This window comes from Dipteris shenzhenensis, chromosome 19 (genome assembly GCF_047967505.1).
Source record: "Dipteris shenzhenensis isolate YYH24624 ecotype China chromosome 19, Dip_SZ_1.0, whole genome shotgun sequence".
Lineage (NCBI taxonomy): Eukaryota > Viridiplantae > Streptophyta > Polypodiopsida > Gleicheniales > Dipteridaceae > Dipteris > Dipteris shenzhenensis.
The window spans coordinates 30,453,490-30,470,008 of NC_141614.1; the positions used below are offsets into that span (position 1 = coordinate 30,453,490).

Genomic DNA, 16,519 nt, shown 5'->3' on the forward strand with positions numbered 1-16,519 from the left:
CGCATTGCATAGATCATGATGTATATTTAGCATACACTAAGATTTTCAATTGATGTACTTTTGGCTGCCTCGTTTTGAGGTTGCTACTCTTGTAATATGATCAATCAAAAGTTTTCACTTTAAAAAAAAGTGTGTGTGTGTAAGAGAGAGAGAGAGAGAGAGAGAGAAGGGTGGCGAAGAATGCTGCTATTCAATGTCCTCAAATCGCGACTTTTAGTGGAGCTTACCACAGATAATCCAAATCTTCCTGATTATAAAAGATCAACAGATGTAAGCAGTGAAAACAGGACAAAACACACAGTTGCATCAATATGTACACAAGACGGTGCCCACACATTTGACTGCCGAATGGAAGCAGAATATGGACAACAACGTAGAATGTCCCTTGTGTTAAAAACCCATTCCAAATGTTACTTTCCCAAATCCATTGTTTACTCATCAGGTGAGCTTGTAGCTCTAGCCTCATCCTCATCCTCTCCCACTGTCTCCCTGTTTTCTCTCCCATACGAATGTCATTGTGCACTCATCTCCCACTCTGTCTTCATCCCCATCCTGGTCACATCCACTCACATTGACACATGACTTCTCTCATTGGCTGCGGAAATCCTCACCCAACTCCCATTGGTGGCTGTTCCATGTCATCTTCAGAGCTGTTACTCCGCTGCTCCACTCTTTGATGACCTTAAATTCCTTGACTCATCCAAAGGGACATTGTCATCTTTAGATAATGTCCTCATGGTATCATAGCGCCTCTTTATGTGACTTACAGATGCCTTGATGCCTTGCTCCTCTACAATGTAGCATTGCAACGATTCACCTTGGACTATATGGGCTCCATTTTCTAATTTTGAGGGCTTCCAATTTGGATATTGCTGGATGTATGAAGTCCTGAGGGTTGCATTCGTGTCATCCAACGATGTTGTATATTTTTTAAGCAATAAATTTATCTTTTAAAACAAGATCTTCCAAATGAGATATATTAATCCTTCTCAGATGTCCTCTAAAAGTGATTCTCAGACGTCCACTTTGCTAAAAGAAAGTAAATGAATGTGTGTGTGTGTGTGTGTGTGTGTGTGAGAGAGAGAGAGAGAGAGAGAGAGAGAGAGAGAGAGATTTTGTAAATTGTCCTGAAAGATCTAATTAAACTGTTTACTATGTAAGATTACAGGTGACTCTCACTTTCTGTAACTGCCCATTTGGACATGCACGCATGCTCATATTGAAGGAAAGGTTTACTAATTATCATTTTGTCCAGGCGTTTGGTAAATGATAAATTGTCATCAGATAACGTTACGAACTCTCTGCAAACCATTCCCTTACAATGTCTGCAATTACATCACCTTTTATCAGTGGGGAACTCTCATCCCCTTCAGAAACAATGTTTCCTGCATCTCTTTTGTCATGACTTTCCTGAGGAAGGACTACAACTGGTGTAGCAGGTATTGTTTGCCACCATTCTTTTAATTGTCTTTCTAATTTAAGCACCATCCCTCTTCGAAATGCTAATTCACAGGTGAACTGATCAAATAGGACAAATGCACATATGTATCGGAATGGAACAAACAAAAGAATCAAAGCTGATCCCAAGAGTGCAAAGAGAATTTTATCTGTAGCCTGCATGAATGACATTCAATTATAAATATAATTGACATTTAAAGAGTGCATAATTGACATTCAATTATAAACATAAAGAAATAAGGTACACACTACATTCACAAAGAATCAATCACAGAAATGATTTTCTCAACTTCATGGATGCATGAATGAGAACATTAAAAAAGGTGATGACAGCTAGATAAACCGTACAATTTTTAGCAAGGAACTCTGTAAACCTTAGTACCCAACATGTAGAAGTAATTTCATACAAGTAGATCAAGCAAGCATTGGTGGATCTGAACTCTAATCTTTGGATCCATATAGCCAAAAGATGGTGGGCATCTGATCTTGCTTTTGACCTGAGCTCCATCCTCCAGACCTTTGTACCTCCTTCCCAGCCTGCTGCTGCTTGTTTCTCCCTGTTGCAGTTTCACATCCCATCCCCATCCCCATCCCCTTCCATCTTCCTCCAGTTGTTTTCATCATGTAGCCTTCTCGGCTTCCCGCTCGGCCATTGTTTCCCCTTTCTTCCCAATTTCAGTATGCCATGTCACTCCAATGTACGCGCACACACACACACACAGAGATCTAACATCTTTTAGAGGCCTTAAGGGCCTATGAGACAAAGTACACTAAAAAAATAGGATCTCATATAAGCTACAAGGGCTTGCTAAAGGCCTTTGGTGAGTGCTATACTAAAAGAACACAAAATCCAGAGCTGGAAAATCCTAAGAGAAAACAAGAGATGTAGTCACCTATGATCCTGGTGCCTCGGCAGTCCTCCGATGGGATATTAAAATATATCCTATCTGCCTTTGTTGGGTTGTCTCTCACTGCTGCGGTGGGAGGTGTGGCCTCCACTCTCTCTATATCTGGTGGGCCACATCTAGAATAGAGTTGGGATGGATTGGGCCTCAATCGTTCATGCTCCGGTCTGCCTCTACACTGTGCATGGTCTTGGCTCTAGCTCCACCACTCCTCGTCTCATCTTAGCTCCACGCTCATATTGGCTAGCTCCTCCTCCTCCACGCTTTTGTGACCTGGTGTCAACTGGAATGTGAAGGCTGTGACATGCCGCTATGTCCGGTCTAGCATTGTCTCACATGTCACTGTCACCTCCTATTGTCTGATCTGTTTCAATTAAGTCTCTCTATGTCGTCGCATCTCAATCAAGAAGAGACCAATGCAAACCTGATCATGAAAATGGATCAGTCAAGAAATTGGTATGAAACCGTGTCCGTCTTGAAAAAGGCACTAATACCGTCCATGAATCTCATAGTAGACTAGGCATGTACATATAAAGTGCTCATGTTTCTCTTCCCTCTCCAATGTGCATAACCTACAGATCCGCTGCTCTCTAGGTGTGCTTGTGGCTCTCTTGTCTCAATCTTTAGCTGGTAGGATGAGACCCACAGTTGTCCAATGGCAATCCTCAATGCATGCGAGGCTCATCCATCCTCCAAGTATTGGGGTTTGGTAATCACTCCATCCTTGGATAGTGTGAGGAAATGATCGTGATAGAATTGGAACTTGGTGGGGAACTCCTAGTTGCCCCTCCCAGTGGGTGACATATGTAGTTGGAGTAGGTCTAACCTTATGATGATACGGTTGAAATATGAGCATCCAAACTGTATTGAAAAGGCAGGAGACGATCCATCTGAATACACTGACAAGCAAACCATTTGGATATAATGCATAGTGAGCCGTGCAAACCCCTTTATCTGCTAGTCACCTGGATGACTTTAATGCCAAGCTTGGTAGTCTCCAGATGGGCAAGGCCCAAATCCGACGAAGACATGTCACTATCTAAAAAATAGCATCAACTTGGAGTGGCATCATGGAAAATTTTACTTGTACTATCTAATGAGAGACTAACAGCTTGCTCTGAATCATCTGGAACCCCATAAGAACCTGTAGTCACTTCAGTTGACTGAAGTCAACCCTACTTGGTTGAAACCGAGTCTCTTTGACCAAAGTCAATACTTTGACCGAATAAAAGAACTCTTTGACCGTAGTCAAATAAAAGGTCAACTTTATTATTTACTTGGACTATTTATAAATTGGCGATGGATAGAAGCATTCCAATTAGCATGGCTTTGCTCCTCCTGCAACAATAGAGTGACCAACTGGTTAAAGCTATAATGGTTGGGATTACCCATAGCAAACCAACCTCAGTGTGTTAGAAAAGCCCTAATATGAGTTAGGAAGTCCTCTCAGCATTGTTGAAACAATCTGACTATCTGGCACAACCTCATCAATGTCTGCCATTGCTTTTTGAAGTCCTTGACATTTGTCAAATAGGCATCCATACTTTCCCCTTCATCCATTTCAAACCATCCAATTGTTTCCGCACATATGCAACCTGTACTCATTGCAAATCTAATCCAAGAGCCTAACTTATCCCAGACATCCTCTGCAGTCCTGCAAGATCTAATGTGAGGGATTATCATCTTCTTAACTGAAAATGCAATGGAGGCATGAGCTGGAGCATCTCTGCCATCCCATCTGACCTGATCCAATGTCAGAGGCACTGGGGCAGCACCGGCACAAGATGAAAAGTCAACAACATTACCACCACCCGTAGCAGTGGGTGCAATGGTAGCAGGTGCCTTTGATGGAATTCTCACTTTAAAACTTGGAATAACGTTTCACAAGTTTTTGGCCACCAGCACATGTCGCATCATGTATGACCACATGGGATAGTTGGTGCCATCAAGCTTGTCTTCAGGAGCAAGCACACCAAGTATGTCATTGTCTGCCATTGCAATTAAGGCAGAAATGCAAAGAACCCAAAGAAAACTGACTAAATCAAATTACAACTGTAGGCAAGTGCAATGTTTGATTCTGACCACATAAGGTCAATGGCATGCACAAAGTATGAGAGCCAAAAGATGTGCTGCCTGCACAATGCTGCAAATGAGATGACCTGCAAACAAAACCCAAGGCACGAAGGCAAATGCGCTAGAGAAGGGACAACTCTCTACAAAATGAAATGCACAAATAAGTGCAACAGTTGCAAAAGCCCTGACTGAAGCAACAGTCCACTGCAAGCAAATGTGCCTGCGCAGGTCCTTCTTGAGAGCTTCAAAACTGCATAAAACACTTCTGAACTTCTCTAACCAGTCTGAATCAATAAAATAGAGCTAAAATGAACCTCAAAATCTAGGCAAAAGCTCACAATATAAAAAACAGTACCAAAACACGTTTCTGCAGACAGCTGCTCCAGAAGAATGCACAAAATTGCCTTGTAACGGATCTGAACAGCCGCAAAATTCATAGAGGCAGCTTGGAAATGCTCACTGACAAAAGTTGCCTCAAGCATGCCTTCAAAAAAGACGTTTTGCAGGCTGTTTGGGCTCCAAAACTCTTAACAGTTTAGCCCCAGACAGCTCCAAAATGAGTCAAATATCAGTCTAGAAAGCTCCTGGCAGCTCTTGACAGAGGTGGAATGCTGAGAAACTCTTTAAAACTCCTAGAGGAGCAGTTTCACAAGAAGAAAACGGCAGCAAACAGCTCTAGATGGCTCCAAATGCACTTGCAACAGACAGTTCTAGATGAAGTCGCCGCTCAGCAAACAGGTTGTTTCAGCTGGCGGCTGAACTTGGAGAGGTCAACTGAAGCTGTAGAGCTCCTTTTCTCGTGATGGAACAGCTCCAAAATGGCTGGAAATGACAGGGCAGGCCTAGAACACTTCTCTGATACCACTGAAGGGTTGCGTGGAAGTAATGGAGCAGCAAAACGAAGCTAGAGAGCTGAAAAACAAGCTAAAATTTTTCACAGCAGCATAAGAGTGCAAGAAGAAGTACAAGTGAAGGTGATAGAACATCATTTTGAGGGCTAACCCTAAAACCCTAGCTTGGTCAACCCATGGGCAAAAATTAAGTTTAGGGTTGACTTACCCAAATGAACTGATAGTGTGCACACTGGCGCAACAAAACTAGCCTACAAGGCCATACGAGGGACTATCTAAACCCATCCATACCATTTCCACAGTTGCCCCCTCCATATACTACTACTATGAGTATGACCACTAATTGGATGCCATACATGGCAACCACTTGCACACAGTCCTAGAGACGGACTCTAGATGTCAACATCTATCTCTTTAAGCATTGTATTTGCATAGATACACAACACTCCTTCCCTTACACAGTCAAACACACAGTACGAATTTGTTGCCCAAAATGGGTGGTATAATGAAGAGTGCAAATCTCTTAGGTGGCGCTAGCACTGTAAGGCTATATAGGGGCACCCAAAAAGCAAACAGACTGCATAGTGTATTGTTCCTTGGTGCTGCACAAGAAATAACAATTCCCTGCAAGACATAAGAAAGAAATGCTCAGGACACTTTACATAGTAATTAAAAGAATTTTGGATAGAGCTCTTGAAAAAGTCACAATGAGCCAAAAATTCAGGGATACTATGATTATACCACCCAACCCAACCAAAGCTAATGTAGATGGCATCCCCCCCCCCCCCCCCAAAACACCCAAAAACCAACTCCACACTCTTCACCACATCTCGTCTAAAAGATGCCGACAAAAGTTACAAAAAGGTAGAGCAAAGGATCATGAAGGCCTTCAAGAAGAACTTGAAACCCCTGATTAAGAAACAATTGCTTTGAACCTAGCATGACTTTAAATGAGGCCTTTTGTAAAGGCTGTCCCATATCTTGGACTAGCAACACCATCCACAAAGTAGGGGAGCCCATAGATGGAGGTAACTACCCGACAATCTTGATAGGTCAGGCCAGTTTCAAGGGATCATCCACCTTGGATCACATTTTCACTCTTTGAGGTGTTATTAAGGATGCCAGACACCAGTGTGAAAGAGTATATTGCTGCTTTATAGTCTCATTTGATTCAGTGCATGAGCTTTAAGCATGAAGATGGCATTATTAAGGTGGTCCTGGTTCCATAAGACAGCAGAGTGCACACAACGCATGGTATGCCTGACTCGTAACACTGGTTTCAAACAAGGACTCCAGCTATCCCTCACTCTTGGTGTGTCTTAGGAACAGTTGTTTTTGTTTTCTTAAGAGGATAAGCACTTGACAAATGATACCATTCCAATCCACGGTACACAACTAATATTTTCATCAGAATAGACTACAGATTTTTTTTTTTTAACGTGCCTTCTACATTTTGTTTCTACCTGACCATAACTTAGGAGTAAAAGAGGAGAGCTAAAAGAGAGAGAGACCTGAGGATGCCTTGATAAAGCTAGAGTGCGAAGCTTTAGAAGTGTTATATTCACTTTCTGGATTTGAATCTCCATCTCTGTTAGGGCTTCCTTCAAAGCTAACAGCTTCTGTAATGTATTTGATGGAGGCTGCTCTCTAATTGTCACTCGTCCAAATCCATAACCTAATCGCCCTTGAGATTTTAAATTGCGTAATATGAGCACAAGAACTGCACCCGCCAACAAGAGTGCAGGGCATGCATATTTGAGCCAGTTCCTGTACCATGTGCAAAACAAATATTAAAATAATGAGAGAGATTAAAAGAGAAAGGAGGGTGCAGTAACCAGAACAATTGCTGAAAAAAGGAATATGCACAGGTCATACAATAGTGCTATTAAAAATTTTATCTTCTTTCTCATCCACTTTCCCTGTTTTGCTTCTACTGTTGCCTAGTCCTATGTGGACCTACAATGATATTGGGAGTCTAAAAAAGAAACACAACATTACAATAGTTTATTTATACTTCTCCTTTGTTATGCAGAGGGAAAATCTATACAAAATCAAATCTCATCAGGGACTTTCTTGAAGCATCTTGTATGTTGAAGCTGCAGAGCAGTAACGGACTTCTGATAGAAAGAGGCTCAGTTCTGAAATCTTGAGTAGCTGCACTCTAATTCAAACGTCGAACTTTCACATATACTATAGAAAGCCTTTGCTGGTCCCTTCTGGCACCCTTTTCAGCAGAATTGTGCATGATATCGTTCTTTAGAATTGAATTAGACAAAATCTAAGCTGGCTACAGAGAGCTAAGGGGACTCAATCGACTTTTAGACCACCTTATTTAGGCCATCCCAATCAGTCTTTTATTGTAGTAAAACTGTACAGCACGTGCATCCATTTCCACTGTCGTTATATTCATCAACTTCAGGACACTGGATAGGTATCCTTCCTCCAACGAGCGCCAGAAAGCTCAGAAAAACCTCTGAGAAGCATAAGTTGCTTCCTAGACCTGCACCCTGTTGCTTCTCAGCCAGTCACATGATTGCATACGTTCTTCATCGCCTTGGATGGTTATATCCTGGTAGGTATATCCCACATTTTTTTGGAAAGCTGAAAGCTTCGCCCTTCCTGTTGCACGCGTCCCTCCTTCCCTCTGTTCCTCCCTCCCCGTTCCCAGCTCCCCTGCCCCCACTTTGTGGTCGCCTCTGCTGGTACACTGCTTGAGCAGCCTTTGGAAGCAGCCATGATTGACCGCGGCCCCAAGCACTGGCTTGTGGTGCTGCCTTCACCCCTCCCCCCAAAAAAACACCCTCTACAGCTTCCTAGACCTTCCTCCCTCGGTTCCCAGCTCCCCCACCCCCCCTTTGTGGTCACCTCTGCTGGTACACTGCTTGAGCAGCCTCTAGAAGCAGCCACGATTGACCGCGGCCCCGGGCATTGGCTTGTGGTGCTGCCTTCACCCCTCGCCTCCAAAAAACACCCTCTACAGCTTGTGCGTATCAGCGGTGCGCTCCTTCAGCGTGATCTAGTTGCTCGCTGCCAGGTTTGGTGTGGAGCCTGGCTGGCCCTTTTTTGCAACTGGCCAGCCTAGCTTTTGGAGGCAACGGCTCCCCACAGGGGCGTGCACTCGGCATTGGCACTTTACGGCTCAGTCTTCTCCCAAAATTTCGAAGTTTTCTTTTCAGTTGGTAAAACCGGCCTCTAATCACTCAGAGGGCAGTAGAACTAAACCTTTAATCACTTCAGCACTTATTTACAGCTCACAAAGCATATATCACAACCATTTGGCATTTACCCATTTGTTCACAAACAAAACCACTGAAAAAGGGATGGAGGCTAGAATGCCCCTGCTCAACAAACATAGACAAGTGCACACGATTGGCCGCAAACACCGTGGCGCCCCTTTCAATGTTTCTTTATATTTCACATTGAAATGATTACAAGTTGCATCTGGGAGACCTTCCCTGCAACTGAGTACGCAGCCCCAATTCACTAAGCCTTCGCAAGGCTTTCAAGCATAGAACACCATCAGATAAGTGCACTTAATCCATAGGCTCAATCCAATTCTCTTTTTCGAGTGCAATTCCATTGGCTGTCTAGATGCAATCACACTACACCCCAGCTGCACTCTCTTTGAGTGGTTTCCAGATGGCATTCACAAAGCTTTTCAAAGCTCCAAAATTAAATCAGCAAAGTACCCAACCAAAGAATGACTCATGTAGCACTGCCTAGGCACCTGTGAACCAAGAAAGAGGTGGCACACGAGGCCAACCGATAGCTTATGGCAAAAAGAAATTGCAGCAGCTCAATCCAATTCTCTTTTTCGAGTGCAATTCCATTGGCTGTCTAGATGCAATCACACTACACCCCAGCTGCACTCTCTTTGAGTGGTTTCCAGATGGCATTCACAAAGCTTTTCAAAGCTCCAAAATTAAATCAGCAAAGTACCCAACCAAAGAATGACTCATGTAGCACTGCCTAGGCACCTGTGAACCAAGAAAGAGGTGGCACACGAGGCCAACCGATAGCTTATGGCAAAAAGAAATTGCAGCAGCAAAATCACAACTCACCAAGCCCTGAAAACTCGAACCAAGTCCTCAATCGCCAAGAGGACATAGTAGCCAATGCCCAATTGCATTCTCAACCAAAGAGGAGTGCAAAGGCATGAAGAAAGAGCATTAACAAGAGCCGACCAGCAAGAATTCCACTGAAAATGCAAAAAGAAGCACTTCTGTCTCGAAGAAGTGGGAGTTCTTGGGCTCAAAAGAAGTGTGCTTCAAAGAGGAATGCATTGGGAAGGTTTTGGAGAAGTTTCATCATCGGAAAATCCTCCAAAACTGAGAAAAACCAGTCCACTAGCACGTGGGACTACTCGAAATTCAACAAAAAGCTATAGCTTTGCAAGAGGAGAGGCCCATGAGGCTGTAGAAGCAAAAAGGTCCAAAAAAAGCCACTTTTGCAAATTCGACCGGCAAAAGAAGTGCTCTGCTCTGCCCGTTCTACCAAACGCACAGAGGGAAAAGCATATCGCTGCAAAGGGGAGGCAGAGGGAAAGCCATCGGGCCAAACGGAACTCCAGGAATCCAAACGGGTGAGGAGTTATGAAGAAAAACGGAATGCAGCTGAAGGAGGCTGAAAAACCAGTCCAAAATCTCAACAAAGGGAGAAGATGAGAGAGAAAACCACACATGTGAAGTTTAGAAGGCCCAGGAAGGTCTAGGAATGGCAAAGAAGCATGTAGAAGGCACTAGAGCCACCTAAAACTCTAGGGGGGCGACTAAAGGTACATGGCCCTCTAGGGGCCAATTAAAAATGCCACGTCATCATTTTCAAAAAACAACTCTTTTAATTCCTTGGAATGCCTTTGGGCCTAGGGATTAATTACACTTATGTGCTACGCACCATGCCGCGTTTAATTACACATTATTAAGCCCACGCTTGGACTTTTAAAACCAAAGTTGTCACAGTCTTATAGTACATTAAAGTACTTACAATTTCACGCCCCCATGACAATTCGAGGGTGGTTTTTCATTTTGAGTCCTTCCCAAGAAGAGCAAGCCTTTGTTTGGTGGATCTGCAAGCTCTAGCTCTGGTTTTGGGCCCTCTCTATTGCCTTTTTTCTGTCCTTTCTATGGGAACAGCCTTAGCCACATAGTGCTCCTCTAGGCCTAGAGTGGCTCTCTTTTTCCCAGCTCAAGATTATTAAGGGGAAGGCTTTTGCCTCTTTTTTTCTTAATTGAGAGCCTTTTTTCTTTTCCTTTCCCTTTTTATTCCACACCCCTTCCTCTCCTTCTTGGCACAATGCTTTGTGGTTTTTCTAGAAGAAGGATTCTTAGTGTCGACCTTGGTCCGGCAAGAAGGGCTCAAATGGCATCACCTTTTCGACTTTCCAAGTTGTTAAAGTCCTCCTTTCTCCAAAAGACAAGCAATAGGTGAAGAAAGCAGTTCACTCTCTCCACGACAGAGCAGTGGGGTGCACGATAGTGGGCCTCACTCCCACGAGGAGCCACGTGCGTGACGGGATTCAAACGAGCTTACCATTAGAGGGTGACATTATCCAGGATCTTACCATCCATAGAAGAGGCGTGTTCCTCATTGTCTGAGGGAGGGGGGAGGGGGGGGGCGCTAACACTTCCAGAAGTATTACAGGAGGCCTAGGGCCACTAGTGTGAGAAGCGAGTAAGACATGCCATAGGTGTCACTAATGGTAGGTAGGCGAGTGCTAGTCGATGGTGTCAACTGTGTAAGCGGTACAAGTGCTGAAGTGATGTGAGCAAGAAGAAGACCAAAGCGGAACAACATCATAAAAGCCAAACCTGAACATGAACGGAGAAGAACTTCAATCACATGACACAAGGTCCATTGTACCAGGTGAAGGAAGAGGAGGGGAGTAGAACACAACGGGAAGAGATCTTAGAGAAGCGAGCAGAGATGGGAAGTAGCATAGTTCATTAGAAAGCAAGATGACTGATACACCATGAGAAGATACACACGAGGTGAGCTCTTGACTCTAGTCTCTCACTCCTTCACTCACGCCTCCTCCCCCTCCTACTTTTCTCCGTTTCCCCCTCTTCACCTTCTCCCCATCTGCTCCCCCCGTTGGAAATCTCCTTTCCTTCTTCCTATTGAATGTCTTTCTGCATCCTTAGCCATTCCACCGTTTGTGGGCCGCTTCGCCCTTATGGCTTCTGCAACACTCCAACCTGTTTTGAGTCAGTGAATCCTGTGCTCCGTGTGTTCTCCTGTCTGTTCCATGCGCTCTTGACACTAGTTGGTTGTGAGGGTTGGTGCACCACCTATACCTCTTAACTATTGGATTGCTTCCCATGTGCACCAACGAGTACCGCCTGTGCACCTGTGCACTCTATTGGACTGCTTCCCATGTGCACCAATAGGTGTATCCCGTGCACCATTGCGCCAGTGCTTCCCTCTTTGACCATGGTGGGTCGAGGTTGAGGTTTGGTACTGTTTAGTCATGTATTGCTTCCGTCATATCCAAGTCATGTCCAGGTCCTCTATAAGTCATGTCCATGTCAAGTCATGTCCAAGTCAAGTCATGTACTATTTGTTCCAGAGTGACCAAGATGTAAACACATGTAAACACGATGCGACTAGGTATGACCAAGGTCTAATAACTTGGCATGTTGCAGAGGTGACCATGATGTCACCCAGGTGTGACTCTTGGTGGGAGTCCCGGAGACTTAGAGTACAACAGATCCCCCGCCACTATCATTCGCCGTCCCGGTGAATGACTGAGGGTCTGTGTGAGAGAAATTTAAGTATAAATTGCAAATAAGAAAGTGACCTTGTGGTTGACATCCCAAAACTGAAAAAGAAAGGGCTCATGGCCTTACAACTCCAAAACTGGAATACAACTGGCTCATGGCCATACAACTGTAAAACTGAAATAAAACTGGCTCATGGCCATACAACTCCAAAACTGAAATAAAACTGGCTCATGGCCATACAACTCCAAAATTTCTTTATTTACATGAGAACTGCAGAATTTAAATGCACAGAGCTCGCAAAAAGAAATGTCGAATAGAAAGATCCAGGAGCTACTACTTGCTGGATGAAGGTCAGGGAGGGGGAGGGTGTGGTGGGTGTGCTGATGTTCCGGGGGTGGTCTTTGCCTCCTCCTCAACTGTGTCCATGAGGTTGCGGATCTTCTCGTATTTGGATTTATATCTGTGGTAGCCAGACCTGTAATGATCACATCTAGACTTGAGTGCAGAATTTTCAGTTTGCAGCCCATGGAAGTCGTCCTACGACTTGGAATGTGAAACTTGGAGACCGTCCGTCTCCTCGAGAATCTGCTTCATCTCACTCTGCACCACCTCCACTTGTTGATCCACAATATGCTTGTTCTCTGCCAGTGAGGTGTATATGTCCTATAGGGCTGCAAGATCCCTCTAGATCTCAGCCTGTTGGGCTGAATGACTGTCCTCCAAAACTTTCTTGCTGGCTGTCCACTCTGCCTCCTTCGCTGCAAGACACTGCTGAACCTCGTCCTGCTGAGCTTTCCACGCAGCCTCCCTTGCCTGTAGAGTTGCTCCCCACTCTGCTTCTTTCACCTGTAATGTTGTATCCCTTTCTTTATGCATCCTGGCTACCTGCTTCTCATGTTCCAAGCGGAGGTGTTGCTTCTGTGACGGAAGCTTGCAAACCTAACCCGTAGTATTAAAGAGGGAGGCACCCATCTGAATGAAGCTGTCATCTATAATGCACTGAGCCATATGAAGGGGTCTTTTAGCCCATGCATACCTGTCCCGATAGGTCATTCGGTCAGCCATGTCGATGAGTTCGCCATATTCCTCGAAGGCTGCTTTCATCCCTTCATGTTCTGGGTCCTCGAGAGCTGCCACCGGAGCCAGTGTGTCGATGTCTAGGTAGCAACTTGGAGCTCGGGATGCTTTCTTGTTCGAAGCGATCGTCTCTTGCAAGGGAAGTGTGAAAATTTGGTCCAGGTCCTCCTCCTCCATGGAAACAGGAGATCGCTTCCGCTTTAATGCATACAAAAGCCGTTTGTGTTCTTGGCTCTATTTCTCTATCTGGGCCTCATGGGTGAATAGATCTCCTGAGGCGGATGCAAAGTAGATATCCAACATATCATTCTGAGGCAGTGGAGGACAATCAGCTTGAAAAGGTATCTTACCCCCAGCAAAAATAACCTCGCCAGGTCAAGTTTCCAGTGGGTCCTGTTCAACAGCCTCCATACTCGGTTCAAGGGTCAGTCGTCGAGACACCCGGGGTGGTGTCTTCGCATCACCAGTGGCTCCCAAAATAAGATTCAAGTTTAATAACCTATGTTGCTCTGATGCCTCTCCACCATGAGATCCCAAGGCAGAGGTCCCTGCTGCCATAACTACTGTCGATGGACCCCCTTGAGTTGTGGGGCCAATGTCCGCACCCTACTGACCCTGATGAGATGATCGGAGGAGGGATCGTCATGACTGCGGGGGAGGTAAGTGGTAATGTCATGCCAGGGTGGGTGAGACCTGAGGAGGGCAGAGGAGTGACCGGGAGAACATCATCAGGGAAATCAAAATCTGCCTCGAAGGGGATGGATGGAGAGGCAACTCCTGCATGAGCAACGGATAACAAAGCTCCAAAGGCTGGCCCAAGAGGGGATGGCTCGAAAACATGTGCTACAAATGTGGGTGGAGCAAGAGTGGGTGTGGAGACGGGAGAGGAAGAGGGGACATAGACTGATGCAACAGAGGCCGAGGATGCTAGGGCTGCACTAAGAGCCAATGGAGCTGATCTCAAGTGGGGAACCATAGGGGCGGAAGGTGGACACTGAGGAGAAGATGAAGAATGTGAAGGTGGAGGAAAAAGTGCATGTGTTGCAGCCCACCATTGGTGCAAGAGGTAGGTGAGGTGAGCTCCACAAGTACATGTGTGTGTGCCTCTGCGTGTGCAATTTCGAATAGTGGCCTGGAATGTTGAATAGAAGAGGGATGCAAAATCATACTGAGCGATGGTGAAGAGAGCATTCAGAGCAGGACGGATACCTTTCGTGATGTAGTAATGCCCGGGTGTTGAATAGAAGCGAGTGAAGAAGTAGCGAGTGATCATTGCTTCTCTGCTTCCACCTTCCAAAACCTTTTTGCAATCATATCCCCTCCTGTTGGGTTTGCACTGTGAAAGGAATGAAAGGAGATGTGGTGAATCATCAGAAGGAGGCTGAATAGGGAGAGCAGGGAGCCCCATGTACTGTGAGACCAAATTGGGTGTGAGAAGTTGCCTGGAGACCATGAACTCAAAAGTGTCAGTGACGGAGTCATAAGATCTGATGAATTTTGTACACAGTTCCACATCCACAGGAGGGAAGATGACCTTGTCGAACTCAGTTAGACAGAGGGTCAAGATCTCTAAAGATGTCAACACCGAGGATAGCTTGAGGTTTGGATCCAGAAGAGGTTTAAACATAACCCGAATGTGGGAGAGAGGAGGGGTGGTTATCGGAGGGCTCTGTATCTCTGTTGGCCCACCCGACCCTTCTGAATGTGGTCTCCGGGTAGAGGGGGTGTAATCTGAGCCCCCATGGTCGGAAGAAGAGGCACTGGAGCTCTGAGAGTGGGAAAGAACCTCCCGCTGCTGTCTTGATTGCAGTGGCTCTCCATCCGAGATGATAGTGATGTCCAGGCCAAGATGGGGATGCAGGGTTGAATGCATCACTGATGAAGTAGGCACTGATGATGAAGTTGGCCCGGCTGATGTAGTCGGCACTGCTAATGAAGTCGGCCCTGCTGTAGAGGCTGTAGGCATAGATGAGGTCATGTGCATTGCAGAGGCTGCCTGGGACATCATGGCGGTATAGAAAGGGGTGAAGAGCTTATCTCTAGGCAACTTCTTCTCAAGCATGAAGAAGGAACAAGATGTGAAGTAGAAGCTGATGACGAAGCAGGAAGGTGAGCTGATGACGAAGCAAGAAAGAAAATCAGGAAAGGAAGGAGAGCTAATGATGAAGCAGGAAGGTGAGTGATGACGAAGCAGGAAGGTGAGCTGATGACGAGGCAAGAAGGGAAGCAAGAAAGGAAAGCATAAGTGAGCTGATGACGTAGCAGAAACGTAAGGCAGGTAAGGAAGGGGAGCTGATGACAAAGCAGGAAGGTGAGCTGATGACGAGGCAAGAAGGGAAGCAGGAAAGGAACGGGAGCTGATGATGAAGCAGGAAGTGAGATGATGATAGGAAGGTGAACTGAAGCAGGAAGGTGAGTTGATGACGAGGCAAGAAAGGAAGGCAGGAAGGTGAGTTGAAGCAGGAAGGGGACTTGATGATGGAGCAAGAATGTTGACGAAGCAGGAAGGGACCTTGACGAGGTGATAGCGAGAGGGGAAGATGATGTAGGTACAAGGAGACCTTGAATGTAGGAGAAGGGAGATGGAGTGGTGTAGGGGTGGCGCAGGCAGTGGAGATGCACAAGGAGGAGGTGAGCAAAGATGGCGCAGATATTAGAAGGAGCAAGAACCGGAACTGGAGATAGCCAAGATGGCTACCTGGAACAGGACTAGAGATGGCGCAGGATTTTCGTGGAGAAGGAACTGGAGATGGCGTACGGATTGCAAGGAATTGCCCCCACAGGGATTGCCTAGGAGTAGAGATGGCCCAAGGCAAGTGAGTGGCGCAGGGAGAGACAATAGCACAGGAAGAATTGGACCTAGCATAGGGAGAGAAGATAGCATAGGAAGAACTGGACGCAAGTGTGGGGGTAGAGAAAGAAGATGGCGCAGGGTGGGGAGGAAGAGGAAGAAGATGGCGCAGAGTGTGGCGCAGTGAGGGGCTAGAGGGAGATGACACAATCCCAGATGGCGCCACTCAGGAGCAATCGTTGGGAGATGATGGCAGATGCAGAGGGAGTGTTTGCGCTAGGAGAAGATGACGAGTTGTGGAGAGTTCAACACAGCAAGCTGATGTAGAGTGTTTAACGCAGCAAGAAACGCAGACTTTATTTAGAGGGATGGCTAACAATAGCAGTTAAGCCACAAATAGCCTTTTGGAAGAAGAGTTGTAAGTCCTACATAGCTTTGGAACGTGGAGGTGTCAGATGGATGCTAGATGGATGCCTGGAGTAAGCTGCCAAAAATAGCAAGGCCCTCACAAAAAATAGCTAGGTGGCAGGAAGCACTAGGCATGAATTTTCAAAATCCCGCCAAGTTCAAAAATTAAATTTACATGGCCCACTCCAAAAGAGAGAGAAAAGATGGAAGGGTGGCATGGGGTGACATGTGATGACA

At 45.7% G+C, this 16,519-nt stretch overlaps 1 protein-coding gene across 6 annotated transcripts in view; it reads right to left on the reverse strand.

Moving 5' to 3' along the window:
- Positions 1-1,128: 1,128 nt before the first annotated feature.
- Positions 1,129-16,519, reverse strand: part of LOC147890334 (chromosome-partitioning protein, putative (DUF639)) — a 109,919-nt gene continuing 94,528 nt past the window's right edge. For all 6 annotated transcript variants that reach the window (XM_087390610.1, XM_087390609.1, XM_087390607.1 and 3 more), the window contains 2 exons: positions 6,799-7,054; positions 1,129-1,614 (listed from right to left, as the gene is read on the reverse strand). In XM_087390610.1, coding sequence (XP_087246736.1) covers positions 1,291-1,614; positions 6,799-7,054 — 580 coding nt within the window. In that variant the 3' untranslated portion in view covers positions 1,129-1,290. The remainder of the gene's footprint in view (positions 1,615-6,798; positions 7,055-16,519) is intronic.